General features: G+C 36.5%; 1 protein-coding gene across 2 annotated transcripts in view; it reads right to left on the reverse strand.

Moving 5' to 3' along the window:
* GRM8 (glutamate metabotropic receptor 8) overlaps positions 1 to 19,689 on the reverse strand; it is a 364,871-nt gene that overhangs the window by 181,948 nt on the left and 163,234 nt on the right. For both annotated transcript variants that reach the window (XM_052790214.1, XM_052790213.1), the window contains exons 3-5: positions 16,737 to 16,872; positions 16,101 to 16,255; positions 14,767 to 14,904 (exon numbers count right to left, since the gene is read on the reverse strand). In XM_052790214.1, the coding sequence (XP_052646174.1) occupies positions 14,767 to 14,904; positions 16,101 to 16,255; positions 16,737 to 16,872 (429 nt within the window). The remainder of the gene's footprint in view (positions 1 to 14,766; positions 14,905 to 16,100; positions 16,256 to 16,736; positions 16,873 to 19,689) is intronic.

Genomic DNA, 19,689 nt, shown 5'->3' on the forward strand with positions numbered 1-19,689 from the left:
AACTTAGATATTCTCTTCTGAAAAATAGCCCCACAGAAGGATAAATCCACTGTCCGGAGACATGGAAAATTACTAGACATCAATGTCAACATTTTTATCTGTGTGATTCATTATAATCAGCATGTCAATTATACACACTGTCATTATTGTCTTCATCAGCTATGTGCTAGATAAACATTTGCAGAGGTAGCTGTTCACATACCTACTGTATCTAATAAATTATTATACACTACTCTGATAAAAATTTTTTCTGGGTCCCAGATCATACATTTTTTCTCATCTTAAAACACAGGCTTATGGAGAGGCTTTTTTACAGAGTTACATTTCACTAGAGAATGTATTTCCATCACAAGAAAAATACTTTCTAAAAAACTTACTCACCAACATTGAGATTTCTAGGGAAAACAACAAAGAAAATTAGCACTATGTTGAAAATATAATTGTTGTATTTTAGAACTGAACCAGTTTGAAACTTTTGGTTACATGCATTTGATTTTTATGTTAGATAACATGCTATAGTATTTTCATTGAAGTCAAATAAGGTTTAATGCATTTGATTTTTATGCTAGATAACACAGTATAGTATTTTCATTGAAGTAGAATAAGGTTTAATTCTCTTTTGCTTTGAATTTTAAAATTGTCTGGTTTAATTTCAATTCCAAATGTCAAAATCCTTTTTGAAATAGAAGATTGATCTTCTTTGCAGTTCCGCTTCTCAAGAGGATTTCCTGAATAATAAATTAAGAATAAAGGTTTTGACCCTTATTGTATTTTTTCCCACTTTCCGAAATTGGTCCTGAATGTAACAGCAGTCATTGGAAAAGCTCCGCTTTCTTCAACAGCTCAAATATATCATCTGAGATTAGGAACGAGGGAGAGGGGACTGGCACTGTTCCCCTGTGGCCTGCCAGTGCTTGTCAACACCAAGAGGTCCAGTCCCAATTCCCAGCTCCCACAGCTTTGGCTCCCCTTTCTCCGGGCAGCCTGCTCTCCCTCTTAACTCCCTCAGCCCTTCTCCATCTCCTGCTTAGAGTTTCTATGCTGAATTGAAGATCAGTAACACAAAGATTAGGGGGAGGAGAGGAGGATGGGAAAGGCAAAACGTTTTGCTCCAAAAGCATCCTCTGCGGACTTGCATACAGATAGGGATGACAATGGAATTGAGGTAGGGGGCACGGAGATTTTATATAGGAGAATAAATGCATACAGAGACATATATACACACATGCTGTACGCTGTAGTAATATTTTAAACAGGAATGCCCCAGAGAATAGATCTGCATGGATGTCAAAAACCAAGGAATAAGGTTATATCATCATCCTTTCATCAGAAAATGAATCACATACAAACTTGAAGAACATAAAATATGACCAGTGAAAAGTATTAATAATGCAGTTTTTCAAATAACCACCTACTCTCTAGGAAGGTATCATAAGAAGGCAAAGTACAGGCACTCAAAATTATTATTTCTCCATGGAACTGGCTATGGAATATTTTTACATGGTTAGAAAATATATCTAAGACATGCTGCATGTTGCTATAATCATTCTGAAGTCCTTTCAGCTGTGAAATGCTACCCAGTTCAGTGCAGTCCTGCACAGATGCATAAGTGGGCCCCATACAGCCTACCTTGCAGGATTGGAGCTATATTTCTAAATACTGCACAGCAAATTGTTTGAAGGCATAATTACACCTGAAATGCTTGATCATAATGTAATTAAGTTCCTCACACTCAAATGAGAACTAATTTAAACTAGCATTCAAAACTCCATTTAAAAATGGAGGACTTTGGAAAACAAAAAACCTAGTCAAATAACATGTTAATAAAGGAATTAATGTACTGAGCTATAGCAAACTATAGTAAAATGTACATAGTCTTATAAAAGAGTTACTAAGTATTTGAACACCATAAGCCAACTCTCTAGGAATGACAAATGATATTTGACGAGGTGCAGGATTAAGACTGCATATTAAAGAACAGACGAGGCAACAAGGTAAGATTTAACCTTATCAACAAGTGTCACAGAATTGAACTCCTTGAGTGATCAGAAAGAGGGAGAGGATGATGGTTTGGGCCACACAGCCACAATAGCAGCAAGGGAAATGAAATGCTACCGAAAGTTATAGAGACTGAAGAAGCAGAAAACATGATTTCAAATTTCAGATAGCCATACTTCAGGCAGGTAAATATCATAATGAAGCATCAGCCAGAGATACTGTAAATGACCAACATAAACAACAAGCAGAGAAACCCAAGAAGAGAAAGGGTGTTGGGTTCAATCTGGAAGAGTGCACCAGACTCAATTCCAGATAGGACTACAAATGAGTGCCTTTGCAATCACGACCAAATTATGCTCAGATATCCCTTCCTAAAAAAGAAGAAAAATAAATAAATAAACCAACAAAAAATTAATATGGCAGCGTTGATTTTTTTTTTAAAGGAGCACTATAAAAAGGCAAAGAAGGTGGTAAAAACACTATCCAAATTCTAAAAGCACACTTTCTTTTTTTAATGTCACACGTATAACTGAAAGTAAACATATAGCCCTGATCAAAAAGGCTATAAAAGCAAAAGTCAACATGATTCAATATCACAGTGAAGGAGGCTGCAAGAAATTTTAATTCTTTTTTTGGAAGAGTAATTCATGCTAAAATGAGAAAAACAGAAAGGATAAACTGTGGAAAATAGAACCACGTAACAGCAGATCAAAAGAGATTTCAAGGAGTAATATGCACTGCTGTTCCCTCCCACATACAATTTTCCTTTCATCAGTACTAGAGAATTTTAGAATTTAGTAACACTAAGGCCAAATTCTCGGCTGGTTACCCTTTTCATAGGTCGTTCAGACTTCTCGTCTCTATTTCAAGGTTCTGTGCAACCTGTCTATAAAGCTCTGCTTATTTTGATCCTACTTTTAAGATCTAAAACTCTTGTCTTCTGAAGTGAAAAGCAATGTAGCTTCCCTTCTGATGATTCCTTTAAAGCTTTTCTTACCCTACTCAGCCTTTGATTACTGACCTCTCTGTGATTTCCACAAAAAAATCAAGTTACTACTCTCATTTGGGGGGCCATATCCTCTCAAATCTCGTACCTCTTCATGTCAATAAAGCAACACGCTTGTACAGCACTGAAGATTTGGCCATTATACATCCTTTTTACTTTATCTCTGTGCAACTCGGTTGCAGAATCTTTGGTCTCATGTTCCAAACCCTGTTTCATTTATTATAATCATAAATTACATGAAAGAATTTCACAGAGGAATTAGTGAAAACAGTTCAGATGAAATGGAAAGTGACCTTAATACTCATCCAAAATTCAACCCAAATCTTATGCAGACCTGAAAGTCTCTTAATGCAGCTTGCAAAGGTATGGGTCAATCGGAGCCTGTGTAAAGGAACAGTGTTTAACACAGAGCTCCAGGAAAGTTTTACCATGAAGGCTGATATGCAGGCCATAGGTAGTTCTGCTGAAAAAAGTGCAGAAGCTACAGTATAATATGTAGGATTACTTGCCCTTTTTCCTGCAGGCTGTCAGGTACCAATCTTTACATTCCACACTATCCCACTGCACACAGAAGTTGCAAATGTAAAAGACCTTTGCATACTCACTTTCAGTTCTGTTAGCTGACATGAAGACTTGTACAATCTAATACAGCAGATTAATTCTTCCTTTCATTATTTTTTCCTCTCTCCATTTTAAAACACTGCTGCAACTACAGATTTCACCTAAAATCCAGTGAGGAGGTATCGAAAGTTCATGAGCAAGTTTTTTCCTATTAAATTTCTACTCTAGTTTTGCAGAAAAGTTAGAATGACATATATCTGGTATAATTAAAAAATAAAAGCAGTAAGTTGCAGGAATTAAATCCCTGAATGTGTTTGCTTTATCTATCAGTAAATAATTAGCAACTTATACAGCAAACTTAGCCTCCTTTTCTCTTCCCAAATTCTGTGAAACCATTTGTAATCTTCCTTTTATTATTTATTTGGAATTACTAATTACAAAGTCAATGGCTAATTTGTGGTCTGTACATTCTTCTTTCTGGATAGTTTTTATCTAGAATTTGAGGAATGTTACATACTTTTAAGTAGGATGCAGAACACATGACAGCTTTTTTGTCTCACAGTCATACTATTCAATTTTGCAAATTGCTTTACTCTACTGTAGCCTTTTGGAAGATGTTAACATTTCTGTCCAAGTTAAAAAGAAAAATCAATTATTCCAGCAATCTGTAGACATGGACTGTTTGTTATAGTTTCAGATTTTATATGTAATATATCTTGCAAGAAGGTTCAGTGAATTGCAGAGCTTATTCTATCACTCTCCAGGCCAACACTTACAATGTTCCTAAAACTCTCACTTTTAGCGTCTCAGGCTCTTTTTCAAAATTTAAAAGGAATAAAATGAATTTGTTTCTTGTTTGCTGTAGTTTCAAAAGTTACAGGAAGAGACAATTTAAAATGTTACCTTGAAGCGCTTCTGGTGCTGGAAATGATTTGTTCATTTCGAGATGAGAGAATAATTGTTAATCTATCTGAGAGTCTCTGAAGAACTATTCTTTCAAGGGTATGGCTCAGGAAAAAGTCTACCAATAGTCAGAACTCAACATTGAGAGTGAAAAAGCACCCTTATTTTCTAAGCCAAACAATGCTTATGTGGCACTTAAATTCCACTGGACTCCTCCAAACAGGTTTATGACACGTTCAAATGCCAACTCATTTTTCTTCTTCTTTGCTTGAAAGAATAGAACAGGAAAACACTGCTCAAAAAAAAAAAAAATCTGAAAAATGCAATCTCTGGCCCAAAGAGTTTATACTTGAGCACATGGAGAAGTAGGGAACAGATGGGAAGCAAGGGAAACCTGAACAGCACGGTAGACCATGGCCTCAGCACACCACCTGCCCCATCACCACAGAACTTTTGAAGGCATTTGGGTCTTATTATTTCGTGGGGTCAGGTGGAATGTATGTAGTGCATAGACTTTCCCTTTCACTATCTTGAATTTTAACTAAGACAGTAACAAATCAATGAAGACCATCCTTGGCTGCCAAAACTTCAGTAAACGCTGAAGGTACAGTAGAAAAACCCCACAGCATTAATCACCCATTTTTTACTGATGCAGCTGAAGATACCACTAATGGAAGCACACCTTATCCCATAGTATCACTTTAATAAACTGAAAGTAACTTATTTTCCACAGGGTGTGTAGCATGTGAGATCACAACACCAGCTGCTTTTGTCTCAGTAACAGATCATGTACATTATGTAGCTTCATCGAAGATTTTAAAGCCTTAATTTGTCTGTCTCCTGGGATTATCTCATCACAGAATAAAAGGATCTTGGCCAGAATAATTAAATATTTCTTTTTAAACAAAGCCTAAACATAAACCTGAAATATAAACCTTTGTCAACAAGCCCCTTTAAAATATTTTGCAAAATTCAACAGGATATTGCATCCTGAAAATCTACGGTATTATTAATAGGCAAATAGTCACATATTCAGATCTGAGGAAGATTTGCTGATAATCTATGTACAGAGGACTGCCATGTATTACCTTCCCTTTTGTTTCTATCTTTGAAAGTAGCTGTAAGGATGCTAATCACCTCTAAACATTTAAGTAATATAGTCATAATTAATATAAACAAATATTAGAGTTATCACCAGGATCTTGCATGAACTGGGAAGGCAGATTGCTTTGTTGAGAAGGTGGTGATCAATGCAACCATGGAATGGGATTCATTTCACTTGACTTGAGCAATCTAAAAGTAGGGCACCTCGTCCAACTTAGTCATCTAGGTCTATTTGCAGTCCATAAAGAGATGGGCATCCTCACAGGCTAAGTCATACCAGTCTAAGCAGCTTAATAAAACATCTAGAGGTGGCCTGCCAGAAGTTAAAAAATTAAGTAAATCCTGTCTCATGAGCGCCACCCAAGGGCAATCCTGCAAGACGTGAACATGCACTAGTCCAGAGCTAGAATTTGGGTCTAAATCATTACGCCCAACGATGCAGTTAAACCAGTGTAAGTTCAGTGTGACAAATATACCTCTCCTCCCCTGTACACCGATTTTAACACAAACTGGGGACACTTGTGCTTCTACCTGACCTTTCGTAAGAACCCTCTATACAAAAACACCTATCTCAAATACTGGATACAAATAATATTCTGGAAATATTGAACTATAATTGGTACATTTCATGGATACACTTATCCATTAAAAGCAAAATTCTAACCTCCTTTTCTACACTGAATTATACTACAGCCATTATGTACGCCCCATTGATTTTGCTGGGTCTATTTCTGCAATAAAATTCTGCTTGGTAGATTAAAAGCATCTGCATCTGTTTACAGATGACCAATCTGAACTCCCTTCCACGAAAGGTGAGCAATTACTTATAAATCAGGGGCATTTCACAGATGAATAATTATTCAATGTATTGAAAATGTTCATGATCTAAAAGCAGTCCACACTAAGTATTTTCATTGCTGCTTCATGAAATTATGAAACCACTTACCTATGCTAATTATATTATAAAATTAATATAATTACTAAAAATACAGATTTACTTGGGGTATTGGTGGTATCTGAGTAAGTTGCAACTTTTTTTAATATCGAACATAATTAACCAGCAGAAAGATTAAATAATTTCCTTTGTTTTACCATTTTCTTTTCCCTTGTGCTCATATTTGTTTTAACTTGTTGATATCCTGTAAATCAAGTATTAACTAATAGAGAAAAGGCTGTTTTGTGGGAAGTTCTGCATCAAGAGTTTATGATGTAAGTCACTCTGTATTCCAGTATATGTGTGAGATGACATTTTTCTGCAGTTACAAAACAGGACAAACAAGCTACTTTTTTTTGACCTACTGAGAAACTACATACTGGTAAATTTAAATACACATCTTGAATCATTGCATAATCCAAGAATATTAAAAATAGCTTATAAATATTGAGCTGTGTATTAAACAAGACTCTTTCCCCCTCAGAACAGCTAATCAATGGAATAATGCAATGTTAGTTTGTAGTTAGTGGTCTTCTGCAAATAAGGGCCAAGAGCAGTCACATCCTGCTTGTGCTCAGGAACTGAGCACAGAGAGGGCTCTATATCCTTCTGACTTACTCAGAGGGATCAGCGTCATGAGCAGCTGATTTCCCTTGCCATACAGACTGTACGGCACTGTAACCTGAAATGCTTGAATAATGGCACAGATGAAGTATATACAAAATTAAAACAGTTCTTCCAGCCCTCTCACTAGGCAGGATTACAATAACTTGGTCAGAAGGGAAAAAAACAAATATCTTTTCTACCTGAAGAAGGATATCTGGGACTCAGGCTTATATAGAACACATCTTCCGGTTCACAGCAAGGGTCTGTTTGTGGCAGACCAGGAGAGAAAACTAGATGAAGAACAGCATGCAACACTCCGACTATCAACTTCCCATTCTACCAACATCTGTCCAGATTGGTTGGGCTGGTACTGGAAATGACAGAGTAACTTACTATTGTCTCCCAGGAACACGGATTATGTACAGATGATGGTCTTACGTGTGTGACATCTAAGTTACATCATAAGTAATATTGGTTACAAGTTTTCTGAGGCTACATTTGAGAAGGTGCAGTTCCAGAGTTTATACAACATTGTACCAACAATTCGTTCACTAGGATATGGCATTCTTGCAGAGGCTCTGAGCTGGAATAGAATTTCTGGATTCATAAGTTACTAGCAAACACATCCACACATGTGCACATACATATGCATATTAAAAGTATTCCAACTTGGCAGCAAGTGTATCAAATCTAAAATGGCAAGATACTCTGTTTAAATGATTGTGCAGTAGAATATGAATCATAACTTTGTAAAACATTATAAATCTAAAATTGATACATTTCCTGACAGAATACAAGACTTGAATTCCTGTTTATGAATAAAATTATAGAGAAACAAAGACCTCTATGGAGCATATCAACAGCTTCTTCTTCATATTAGAAGAAACAGCTTTTTTAAATGATATGTTTTGTAGGTGAATCTAAGCGTTGACAACAAGATTGAGAAGTGCTATTCCAATGGATATATTATAAAGAGATCTAAAAATACTAACAACTGGTGAAACAACAAAATGGATGACAGCAAGTGAAAGGAAGAAGTCAAATCGGTGAATGGGCAGCATATGTTAGGTCCACTGATTTGACAGCTCTCAGACACATTGAGTAATACGCACATTAGCAGTTGCTGGAATGAAATACTATTCGACTTGAATATTCTGAAATTCTGTAGTTTCTGGAATAAAATCCAGAACTGGCCCTCTGTAAGACAACTGTATGTGTATATTTGGATCAAATACACCTTAGGCTATGGTCTTCTATCACTTATCAGTCTATCAGACACAGACAGCAGAGAGATGGCAAGGTTTATGCCTGCCAGTTCTCCACCACGAGGAGAGAATTTGGTCTAAACATTCTGACCTGATGTATAGCACAAGAAAGTCCATATTTCAGTCTTGTTAATTTTGGCAGAATGTCACTCACTTTTCTCAAACATGAACTTTTTCTTTGGAACTGACTACCCAGGCTTCTGAAATTGGGAACCAGAAAAAAATCGACAAAAATGGTGAATTTATGGCCTATGGTATACCATAATAGGGAGATCAAACTTCATTTAGGTTATTGGAAGAGGTCTTGGTGCCACTTGGGACATGATCTATTGTCCTAAAACCAAAAGTAAATACTCTCTGGCTCCATATATTATTTAATGACACATGATGCAGTTTTATTTAATGCTACATTAGAGGCAGCATGAGACCACTGCAGTGCAGCTACCTGTAACGCATAATTTTCATAGTTGTGAGATAATGTCCAACGCAGAGTAAGAAACAGCTCAGACTATGACAAATACTCCTCAAAGTCTTTTGTGTCCAATTGATGTGATGGGTAGCAAAGATTCAACAGTCAGCTTGGCTCCTGCTTATCATGCTACAAATCTGACTACTGTGCTTTTTACGTAGAATTACTGTACTTACACAAAACAGCAATAGACAGTTTATAAATATAAAGAAAAAGTCAAAAATTCTTCTGCAATGTGTTTATAAGCTACTTTGCAAATGGGAACCAAGAAAATGGCAAAGAACAGCAAAAGAAGAGAAAGACTAAGAATTGCCCTTTCCACCTCTTATGCCTAAACATACTGGTCACAACACACAAGTCGCACAAAGAGGGAGACCATGCAGCTCTTTCTGTGTGCTCGAAAACAGTCTCTCCTGAGCCTTAGTGCCTTTTGGGAATTGTGGTACAACTCACCATGTGTCTCAACTGCATCTATGCTGATTGTTTTTAACTTTGCGCAGGTCTCATCAAGAAAAAAAACTACTTTAGGAGTGATTTTATGGTAATGGAACCATTAATCAAACTAAATAGCAATGCGCTGTACCTCTGCAACTGAACTTTTCAATTTGTTCTATAATTTTTTCAGAATGTGGCTGCATACACATATGAGTAGACCTACTTCTTTCTATTAATATTTGTAGGTGCAATTGTATTTTCAAAGATGTTAGTTAAGAGAAAACAATTAAATAATGTATCTGTAAAGTTCCCAGGCATGCACAATGTCTATTATACTGCATTGTGATTTTTTTTCAGTAAAACAAATGGTTCAGTTTGATAGAGCAAATTGAAATTAGACTAATTTACACAGGTCTGTATATGCTTTTGGAACTCTTCCATCTTTACTTTTAGCAGTACAGTCAGTCATCATAGGCAGTTAAAGGCTGATGAGGTTTGCAAAGTAGTTAAAATGCTAACCATACAAAACAGGGGGAGAGACTACTTCTGTAGGGATGTGCATGAAAGAGCTTTTTTAATTAACGTTTTTGTTGAGGTTTTATTAAAGGGCCACATTTTGCTGTTCAAAGACTTTAAATACTATGACAAATGCATGCCTTGAAGGGATGCTATGAGGAAAATCCAGAACAAATCTCAATGGAACTTTATTTTCTTACATCAGATTTGAATTTGAGGCTACCACTGTACACATTAAAACATGATACAGTAAGCAACTTTACTTCATGTTAGATTCCTATCTGCTTATGCATGCAAACACAAATATCTACATGTGTACGCACATATATATGTAAAGAGGACTTCTTCAGAATTTTTTGTAAGAATGAAATCAAATATTAACATTCTGAGAGGTTAATGGAAGCAAATCTGAGTACACTTTGTTTAATTCTTACCCTTCTCCCTCAACTCTTCATCATTAACGCTGCTTTCTTTTTTGATCACTCTATTTTGGTCTTCTGAAAGAGTGATGGTGCATATTGTCAGTCCCACAATTCAATGCAAAGAGTACTCTGGGATATCTTTGTTTCATTTTCAAAACTTTGTATTCATACTTTTGTACATTTCTTAGGAAACACAAGGTCTAGAAACCTACCTTAAGGTAGGACTGACAATTAACAACCAAGAGCTGGAATTAACAACGCAACACCAGGAATAAATCTGGTCAGTCCACAATGTTTCTAAGTAATGTTAAATCTTCAGCTACCAAAAACTTGGCCCACCAATTGAGTCAAGTGGGAAGCTGAATGTATGGGAAAATTCTCCAGGATGTTAAATTTAGAGTAGAGGGAGAGGCATACTGTCTCTGCAATCTCCCGCAACCATGGTGCAAGCCCTTCCTCTTGAAGAATGCAGATAATCGAAGGATGAATGCTGTCTCTCTCTACAGTTTTCTGCTGGGGCACAGGGATGAGTGAAAAGCTTCTCATCTCCTCACTTCTCATTCCCACAAAGAGATTCCAGTGCTAAAGAAAGGCTGTTCAAGAGTCCTGAAAGATTCATGTCTCACTAAAGATCTTTTTATTGAATACAGAAAACCTGCACCTTGAATAAATATGTAAAGTGAGGCTTCTTGTAACCTCTACACACAGTTCAATCCTTGTAGTGCTCCATTCTTTTCCATTTTATTGTAGTAAGGCAAATGAGTTTTCTTTTCAAATGCCTTTCCCCTTCCCCAATTAAAAAAGTTTAAGGGTAGTCATTGAATTATTGTTTCATGTTTACTAAGTTAATGGCCTGATTATTTATTTTTTTTTTTATTCCAGAAAGGCTGGAACAAAAGATCTCTAATATTTTTCAATGAATTAGTCTAATCTTGATGATTTGATCAATGTACACTCATATTCAGAAACACATAGAGCTAGTTGCAAATCAATAGTGGCAAAGCAATTACTTTTTCAAAGTTTAGATGAATAATTGCTTTCTGTAAACTGGCAAAAATCAGAAAGCAAACAGTCGGGCAAACTTAAAATAAACTTCTTATTTTATTTACCTCCTAAGCACAAATTCTTTTAGGAATAAGAAGCAACAGCAACCACAAATAAACAGTATTTTTAAACAGTTTTAAAATAGCAGTTTTCTTTAAATAAACTGTTTAAGCCATTACAACACTAGACTATAATAATCAGTAATGTATAAGAATAGAAGGAGGTAAGAAGGCATACGCCCTTTTGTAATTCTTAACGTCGAACAAGGAGAGGAAACCTCTTTCAGGATTTCCAGTGTGAAAAAGACTGTTGATTTTACATGGAAAAGAAAAGAGAAAAGTATCTTTTGCTATGGAGCATTTTCTAGTATCTTCCTATGAAAAAAAATGCTTGAAATTGGATTAGTTTGGCAGCATCCTGGCTGCAGGTAGTAAAAATTTAAACCTATGATCAGATAACTCAACTAAATAGAGAACAGGGATATCAGTTTTGTTGTTGTTGGGAATTACAAATGTCATATGAGAAAGAGATTGAAGTACCTCCTAGCTAAGATAAACAGGAATGCCTAATAAAACACATCTCAAGCCTGAGAAAACTTTATACCTATCAATTTGCCTTTCAATATCTTTGGAGAGGGAGATTTTCAGATTATGGCTGTATCTCGAGCTTTTGGATTTCTTTCAGTGTATCACTGGCTGTTGACATGATATACAAATTGGGCTGGTGGGCAAAAGACAAAGAGGATCTTATTATCTGCAGTGCCCAGATAAAACATGGGAAAATTAGGATAAAAGGTGTATTTAAGCTCAGTCTTCAAGTCCTGAACTAGAGACGGGAATACATTCCTTTTAAGAATTGAGCTGAAATTTAGGACTGAGAAAGTAGACATAAAGTTTCAGAGAAAACCCACTGAAAGGACAACTGGCAGCTGGGATAGGCAAGGATCAAAGTCTTCAATATAAAGTTATAAACAATTAAATGTAACAGCTCCTATATCCTTATTGAAATTTAGGGGTTTATTAATTTCTTTCATTTACTGCCATTATTTCAGAGCAGACTTGGCCATGAAGTAAAGTCTTTGGCCTTTCAAGGGAAAGATAAATTAATGGGTGGGATATTCTCCTCTTTCAGCAGACACAGAAGATCATAGTAGACTGACTCATCTGCTTTGAGGGCTGTGGCATGAAGAACCAGCCAGAATTTCATTACTGCCTCTCTTTTGTGCACAGGAGGCCATGACAAATGAACTGGGGTGGGTCAAGATGCCGTTTGTGATTCTCTAGGTCTAGACTGGGAGGCTGTCATTCCCCCATTCTCCGCTTAGCATTTCTCCTTAAATAACAGGGGTTTATTTTGAACTTCCACCCTCATCGCTTGATTCAGTTTGTTTAAAAGGGATATGTTTTCATTGTTTTTGTTATCCAACACTTTAAATTTCAGTTAGATAAGCATAGGGATCATGATGAGTCATCAGCTTGTTTCAGGTCTGCTGCTGTCCAAGTGTCTCTCCTATTGTAGTAAGCCACCTTTAAGTGGTTTTAGTCAAGGGTCCTGTCACTTGTAGGTACTCCTGCTTGCAGAATAATTCATAGCTTTTTCCCCTGCAGGTGAAAATGCACGTGCAACCTTCATGGGAGACTTCCCCCCGTCTTAATCCCATCCCTTGATACTATGTTAACTTTCTGGGTGCAGAAAATATGTTTTCTTTCTGTTTTCAGGCACAGAGAGCATACCATAATTTTGTTTCATAAAATATACGGATATCTGTTTCAAATGGCGAATTACTTTGAATCTATCAAGATACGGCCTATGCATTTTATACACTACTTTTCACTTGGTAATTCAGTTTGACAGATGTGATGAGGCTGAGACAAGTCATACAACCATCTGTGGTAACATTTAGAGCTTCCCAAACTACAGCACATACAGCACTCATTCCACCTGAAGAACTTCAAAAAAGCATCTATTTTCCACTTAAAATAGTAAAAACAAAATAATCCCTTCCCAGACATAGGTAACTACCCATCCATGACTTACTGCTATATGAATCAAGGCCAAGGAGTAAAGGATTAGAGTAATGAGCTATCATTTAGCTCAGTGAGGAACTGAATATCATCCTTTTTTTTTGTGGAGCATGTGGTAAAAGGCAGAAGACAAGGCATCGTTGTTGAAATGAGAGAGTGCATGCATGGCACTCATATTTCTCTGTGAGATAAGTCTGTGCATTGCGAAGCCCAGTGCAGCAAGTCTTTGAATCAATGGCACAGTACACATACAATAAATCTGATGGTTCAGGAAGTGCAGGACTAAAGGTGCACGTGCTTGGAGACTGCAGGGTATGTCTGTCTGACAAACCCAGGAGAACTGGGGTGCTGGCACGCAGCTTTTGTTTGCAGAAAGTTTGGAAGCGCACCCCCGTAACAAAGGCTGCATGACAGTGTCACCAGGTAGCCAGAAATCTTGGAACAGCAAGTGAACAAAAATGTTCGTGTTCCATGTAGAAAATATTATTTGGTGAATGAAAACACTCCCAGGAAAATCAAGGCACATCGACAACTTATGCATGTAGTGCAGAAAATTGGGTATTGCTGCTGCCACTAGTCACAGAGACGGTGGTCACTACCAGTAATGCTGGGGGGGGGGGTGGGGGGGTGGTAATTAAGGAAATGACACTGGGAACCCTGACATTAGGCATAAACTATCTACACAAAAAGTAACATAAACAGTCTGGTTTAGTCACAGAAGACTAAAGGTAACACTCTTGTAATAAACTTTGCAAGGGACAGCAAAAGGCCAACATCTCATAGGGGAGATGAAACTCAGAGCTACTGATGCAACTGCTATATTAGCTGTTGTGACAATTGTGTCTGGGTATGATGCCTGAGCAAGCAGGTTTGAGAACACCAGTACCAGTTACACGGAGTTTTTGCTCAAACTTCACAGAGACTTTCAGCTTTATAATACAATATAGAATCCTGTTCTTTTCACATGAGGACAAGTAATAAGAACATATTGATTTGATTTTTACTCCATCCTCAAACACAGTTTGTAAACTAAATAAGGAGTTCATGACTTGACCTATCATCAGGACCTCAATAGTTTAAACAGAAATTTAATTTTCTCTGTATATACTTGAGGGATAACAATATGAGAATTACTGTGATGTGCCTGTTCACTGAACAAAAAAAAAAAAAAATCATATTGACAACTATAGATGAGGTGAGAGAGGAGGTCATGGAAAACATGAATGGAATTGAACCACAGTCACAGGTCTTTAACAAAATCTGTACCATCATTGGATTTGTGCAAATTAACTACCAACTTTCTCAAACATTGTCCATGAATTTTTTCTTCAGGTTTGAGAAAAAAAAAGTCACATTTCTTACAGCATAATAATATGGATTAAAGAATTGAAGGGAGCCAAAACAGTGATGAAAAGAAAGCAGTTCCTTTCCTGAACTCCAATGAACAACTTACAGATAATGTTTTGCTTTCACAGTTACCTGTGCATTTTTTGGTATTGCTATTTCTTTTTCCATGTGATCCTAACTTGCATCCAAAGTTCTCCTCCCAAAATTCTGCAAACCAGACATTTCTTCGATTGTTAGCCAGTGTTCGGCTCCGAAAATATCTATCAAATCCTACATTTAAAAGAAGTGAAAGAAGCATTAAAACATGATACAGCCTAAAAATAGTCATTTAAAGACCTTTAACAGGTTTTGTATAAATATCAGAACAAGAAAAAGCTTTAGCTACAACTACTATAATAAGATATTTTATGAGCATAATAGTACCTAAGGATTAAAAAAATAGTGTATTTATTATTATCCCATATTCGCTGTAGAACAAGATTTTTTTAAATACCTACAGCAGTTAAAGAGCCTCTAAAGCTCCAGCAGAACTCTATAATTTAAAAAAAAGCAATGCAGATAGTTAGGGAAATAGCTTAATTTTTAATACACAGATGAACAAATAAAGAATTGGATACCTACAAGAAATTAGACAAACTATAATCACTACTTAGTCAAAGACTGTAAGCCAAATAAATTTCATTTCAAGGCCACCTAAAATCACCAGGTACCTCTCTGTTGAACCAGAGGGCTTCCAGGACACCTAAATTCTTCTTCTAATGACCCCAGCTGAGAAACTAAAGATTCCTGCTTAAGCCTGATCAGATTCTGCACCAGCCTTACCCCTACAACCCAGCAGCCATAATGAAATCACGACTAACACATACCATCTGGATTAAGCTCTTTACAAATGTTTCCATGTGGCTAAATTCTCCAAGTAGCATCAATAGTGCTCAGTTTTTCTAATTGTTTACCAGTTTAGAGCACTTACCCAGACAGTAAGAGATGTTACTATGCCCAGTACCCTCCTGGGAATAAGGTGATTCAAACCAACAACTTCCACCTCATCCACCAAGTCAGAAACTTTGATAATATAGTGGCTTCTTAAAGTAAGTTTAGGAGAGGAAAGCAAAGCCTAAATTGATCTACTCCCAGGAGAATGAGTTGACTCATTATCATCCACCCAATGCTCTCCTTTTTTGTCCCAATGAACCACCAGGTTATGGGTAAGAAGCTCTCCATCACACGTGCTCCTGTTATTAGACAATTGTAAGATTGCCTAATTGCAGATTCACCATCTCCTAATCTCAACAGAGCTATTAAATGAATATTGGATCAGGCCAACTCAGGTTACTTAGTTGGAAAGGTTTCCCTGATTTTGCTGTAATCAAGGACTACATGATTTTTTAATTTTTTTTTTTTTCAAGAGAGCTAGGGTGCTTGAACATTGTCAGAAAATGAGGGGTTTGTGCCATGTGCATTCCTACCATCTATTGATGTTCTTTTGGGCAGAATGGTTACTGCTCCTTCCGCAATCTCCTCCTGCTGCTGAACTGGTGAAATTTTTGACCCCCAACTATCTGAGCCAATCCAGAGGAAATGTCCAGATTGATTAGCTTTTTTGGCCGCTTCCAGTATTCGCCTGCAAATAAGCAACAAATTACTAATTAAACAAACTGCATTTACAAAGAACTTGAGAATACCCAGCATTCATTCTGGCTATGCATAAGTAAGCTCATACTAACCAATCAGTCAATAGTTTTCACAGTCTAAAGCATATTCAACAACAACTGCAATGAAATCAAGATACAGTACCGTACAAGTTAATTTGTTTCATCTTTAGCCATACTTTTCTAGCATTCTTATTGGTTTCTTCCTTTTCAGTCACCAAATATCTATCTATTGGAGCTGCACTATTACGAACTAGGAACAGGTTAGATCTCCTCAGAATAAAGGACCAGCATACTGTATAATTGCAACTCAATTTCTTATCACCAGATTTCCAAGAATTTTTACATGGGATTGAATGTGAAACCTCCTGCGTTACTCTATTCTGCACCAGCCAGTTGAGCATCTCTGTGAAGAGAGAACATCTTTAACACACAAAATTAGGAAACAGGCACCTAATGTCATCTTCATTTGCAAACATGATCACTGCTCGAGCATTTGGAGTTTCCAACAAGCGCTTGATGATCTTTTCAAATTCTCCTGGTCTTGGCTCCCGAGGGATTTTGAGTGACTGAGCAATGCAAACACCTCCTGTGAAAAATTAAAAGAAAAAAATAATAATTTTAACACATTAAATATCCACATTTCAGATAACCCATATTTAACCAGGTAGGCAAAGAAAACAAGATGCTAATCTGATATAAGGCAACGCAGCCAAAATTTACTTTTTCTATGTATTTTGAAATATGCACTGTACAAACTTACACATTTAATGCTGCATTAAAGAGTTCAGCTCAGTTACCTCTTACTTTATTTTTTATATAAAATTTAAAACAACATCCTGAGCCAGACCCTCAAGCACCGTACTCTGGCTCAGCTGGACTCAGTTCCACAGACCTACCCCAAATTGTGGCAGGTGAGAACCCAGCCTTGCCACAGGATTGCATTTAACCATGGACCCACAATTTGACAGTTATATTCATAATGTGGTTCTTCAGTATCAGGTACTATCATATACCTCTGCTTTTTCAACAGAGAGTATAAGGTTAACAATAAATGCTGTGGTTATAGAATCAAGTAGAGAACTTGAAATGTTCTCTTATGAACAAATACATACAGATCACTTCTAATTGTTATTATGACATTCTTAATTAAGTTGTCTTAATTATTTAAGAGGCTTTGGGTTGTCATTGAAAATTCTAAATTACTAATCAGCAAATGAACACAAATTCAGAGATGATATATATCTCTTTCTGACAGGAGGAGGAAAGTGCTAATTGAAATCTCTACATTTTAACTGTCCTGCAAAAAGGGACAAATGACTACAGAAACTCAGTGATTTCTAATGGCTTTCATACACCAGTGCAGGGTTATCTACTTCCCAGTTATGACACTGTTATCTATGTTTGAGCACACGAAGAGAGAAATTCCTTGAGCCTGTTTCATGAAGCACTGAGTCCAGATTGGCACCAACTTCCTATACCATGGATGATCTTTCTGTGACTCTTTGCTGATTTTTTTGTTTTAATTATGTTTTCTTTAAGAACTATTGCCTGATTCGCATCGATACATCTAACTGCCACCAGTATTTGCTCTTGCCCGTTGTTATTCCCAAAATAAGAGCCTTTCGTGGATAATCTAATCATTAATAAACCCAGAAAATTAAGAAAATGAGAAAATGTTTATTTCTAACAAAAAGTGACATGTTACTAAAGAAAGGCAAAGCAAATGATAATTTTTGCATCTCTGCATCTAAATACTTCTACACTGAAGAGTGCCTTCAGTGTGAGTAAGAATAAGAATGTGTTTTAAAAGAGCTGTTCTATTTTAATGAATACTGGTATTTTTTTTTCTGATGTATAAGATCATTTGGGGCATATACATGTCTATGTATTAAAGGTAATCAGACAATGAAAGCCACAGTTAGATGGCTATGTTGTATATGGGGAGGCTTTCCAACTTTCTCAACAGTCTTGTCCTCCCTATTAAAATGTCAGCCTTCTGTTTTTCCAAAGTACTTCACGAATTAGGTTGATACACACTGTCAGTGATAGGATTTGATTAAAAACAAGGGTCCAGCCAGGCACAGGCTGGGATGTAGAGCTACATGAAGATGTTACAGAGGTCTCTCATGTTAGCTTTCTTAAGCTGAATGTATTTAATCTTTAAGCAAAACAAACGAACAAAACGAAGGCATTTATAAAGCCTTTTTTATTTATTTTACTGAAAGAATGAATGGGAATTGTTCAAAGCTGCCCCATGCCTATCAGTGTTTAAGAGGCATTTAGACAATGCCCTTAATAACATGCTTTAACTCTTGGTCAGCCCTGAGTTGATCAGGCAGCTGGACTAGATGATCATTGTAGGTCCCTTCAAACTGAAATAGTCATTCTATCCTCTTCTCTTCTCTTCTCTTCTCTTCTCTTCTCTTCTCTTCTCTTCTCTTCTCTTCTCTTCTCTTCTCTTCTCTTCTCTGTAATATTTAGAAAATGCTGGGGATTCATTATCAGATTTTGTTCTGCCTTTGCAGAATCTCATCGACCTCCATAGTTCTCTGCACAGGCAGATCCTAAGTTTGAATCAAGTTTAGACATGGCATAAATGAAGCATGGAATTATCAACTGCCAGCATAAAAATAACAACTTTCAAATTAAATCAGCCAGTTTGTGACAGGCAAACATATCACCTTTTTCAGCTATGCATCAATTTCTTGGGATGTTATATTATTATCTTATTAGATAGAAAGATGCGTACTACAGTACAGATTTATCCTGAATTGTCTGCTTTACATGAAAGAAATAATATTTGCAAATGAGAACATTTGCCATTTCTAACAAAAATTGTTTGTACATATTTCTTTACAATCTATAAATAGTATAAAGATATAAATAATTTACTCTTATCTGCTTTAAAATGAAATATAGTGCCTTTTTCTGCCAACACATTTCTTCAGTTTTTATGAACAGCCTGGCTCCCCATGACAGACAGCTAATTTGCCAATAACAACAGATGACCCCATATAGCAGGTGACCCTCACATTCACCAGGTATCTTTGACAATCCAGTAATGAAAAGATGGACACTGTACTATGAGAAGCTTTAGCCAATTCTCTAAACTGGTATTAAGCTATTGTGATAGACACTCAAAAAGTCCTTTACTACAACCTCTTTCTCAGGTAACAGGGCTGAAAAGTAAGAGAAATATTTAGCAGACATCCTGTAAATTTAACAATCAGCAATTCACTGTTAAAAAAAAACCAGCTGAAAAACAATGCCAAGCTCTTCAACTGTCCCCAAAGTCATTCAGGCACAAAAAGTAAAACAGATCCTAAAAAATGACATAAAGGAATAATTTGTTACCTCATAAATTTTGAGAGTGCATTTTTCAACCATTTCTATTCATGCAATG

The sequence above is a fragment of the Harpia harpyja genome, chromosome 6 (genome assembly GCF_026419915.1).
Source record: "Harpia harpyja isolate bHarHar1 chromosome 6, bHarHar1 primary haplotype, whole genome shotgun sequence".
Taxonomy (NCBI): Eukaryota; Metazoa; Chordata; class Aves; order Accipitriformes; family Accipitridae; genus Harpia; species Harpia harpyja.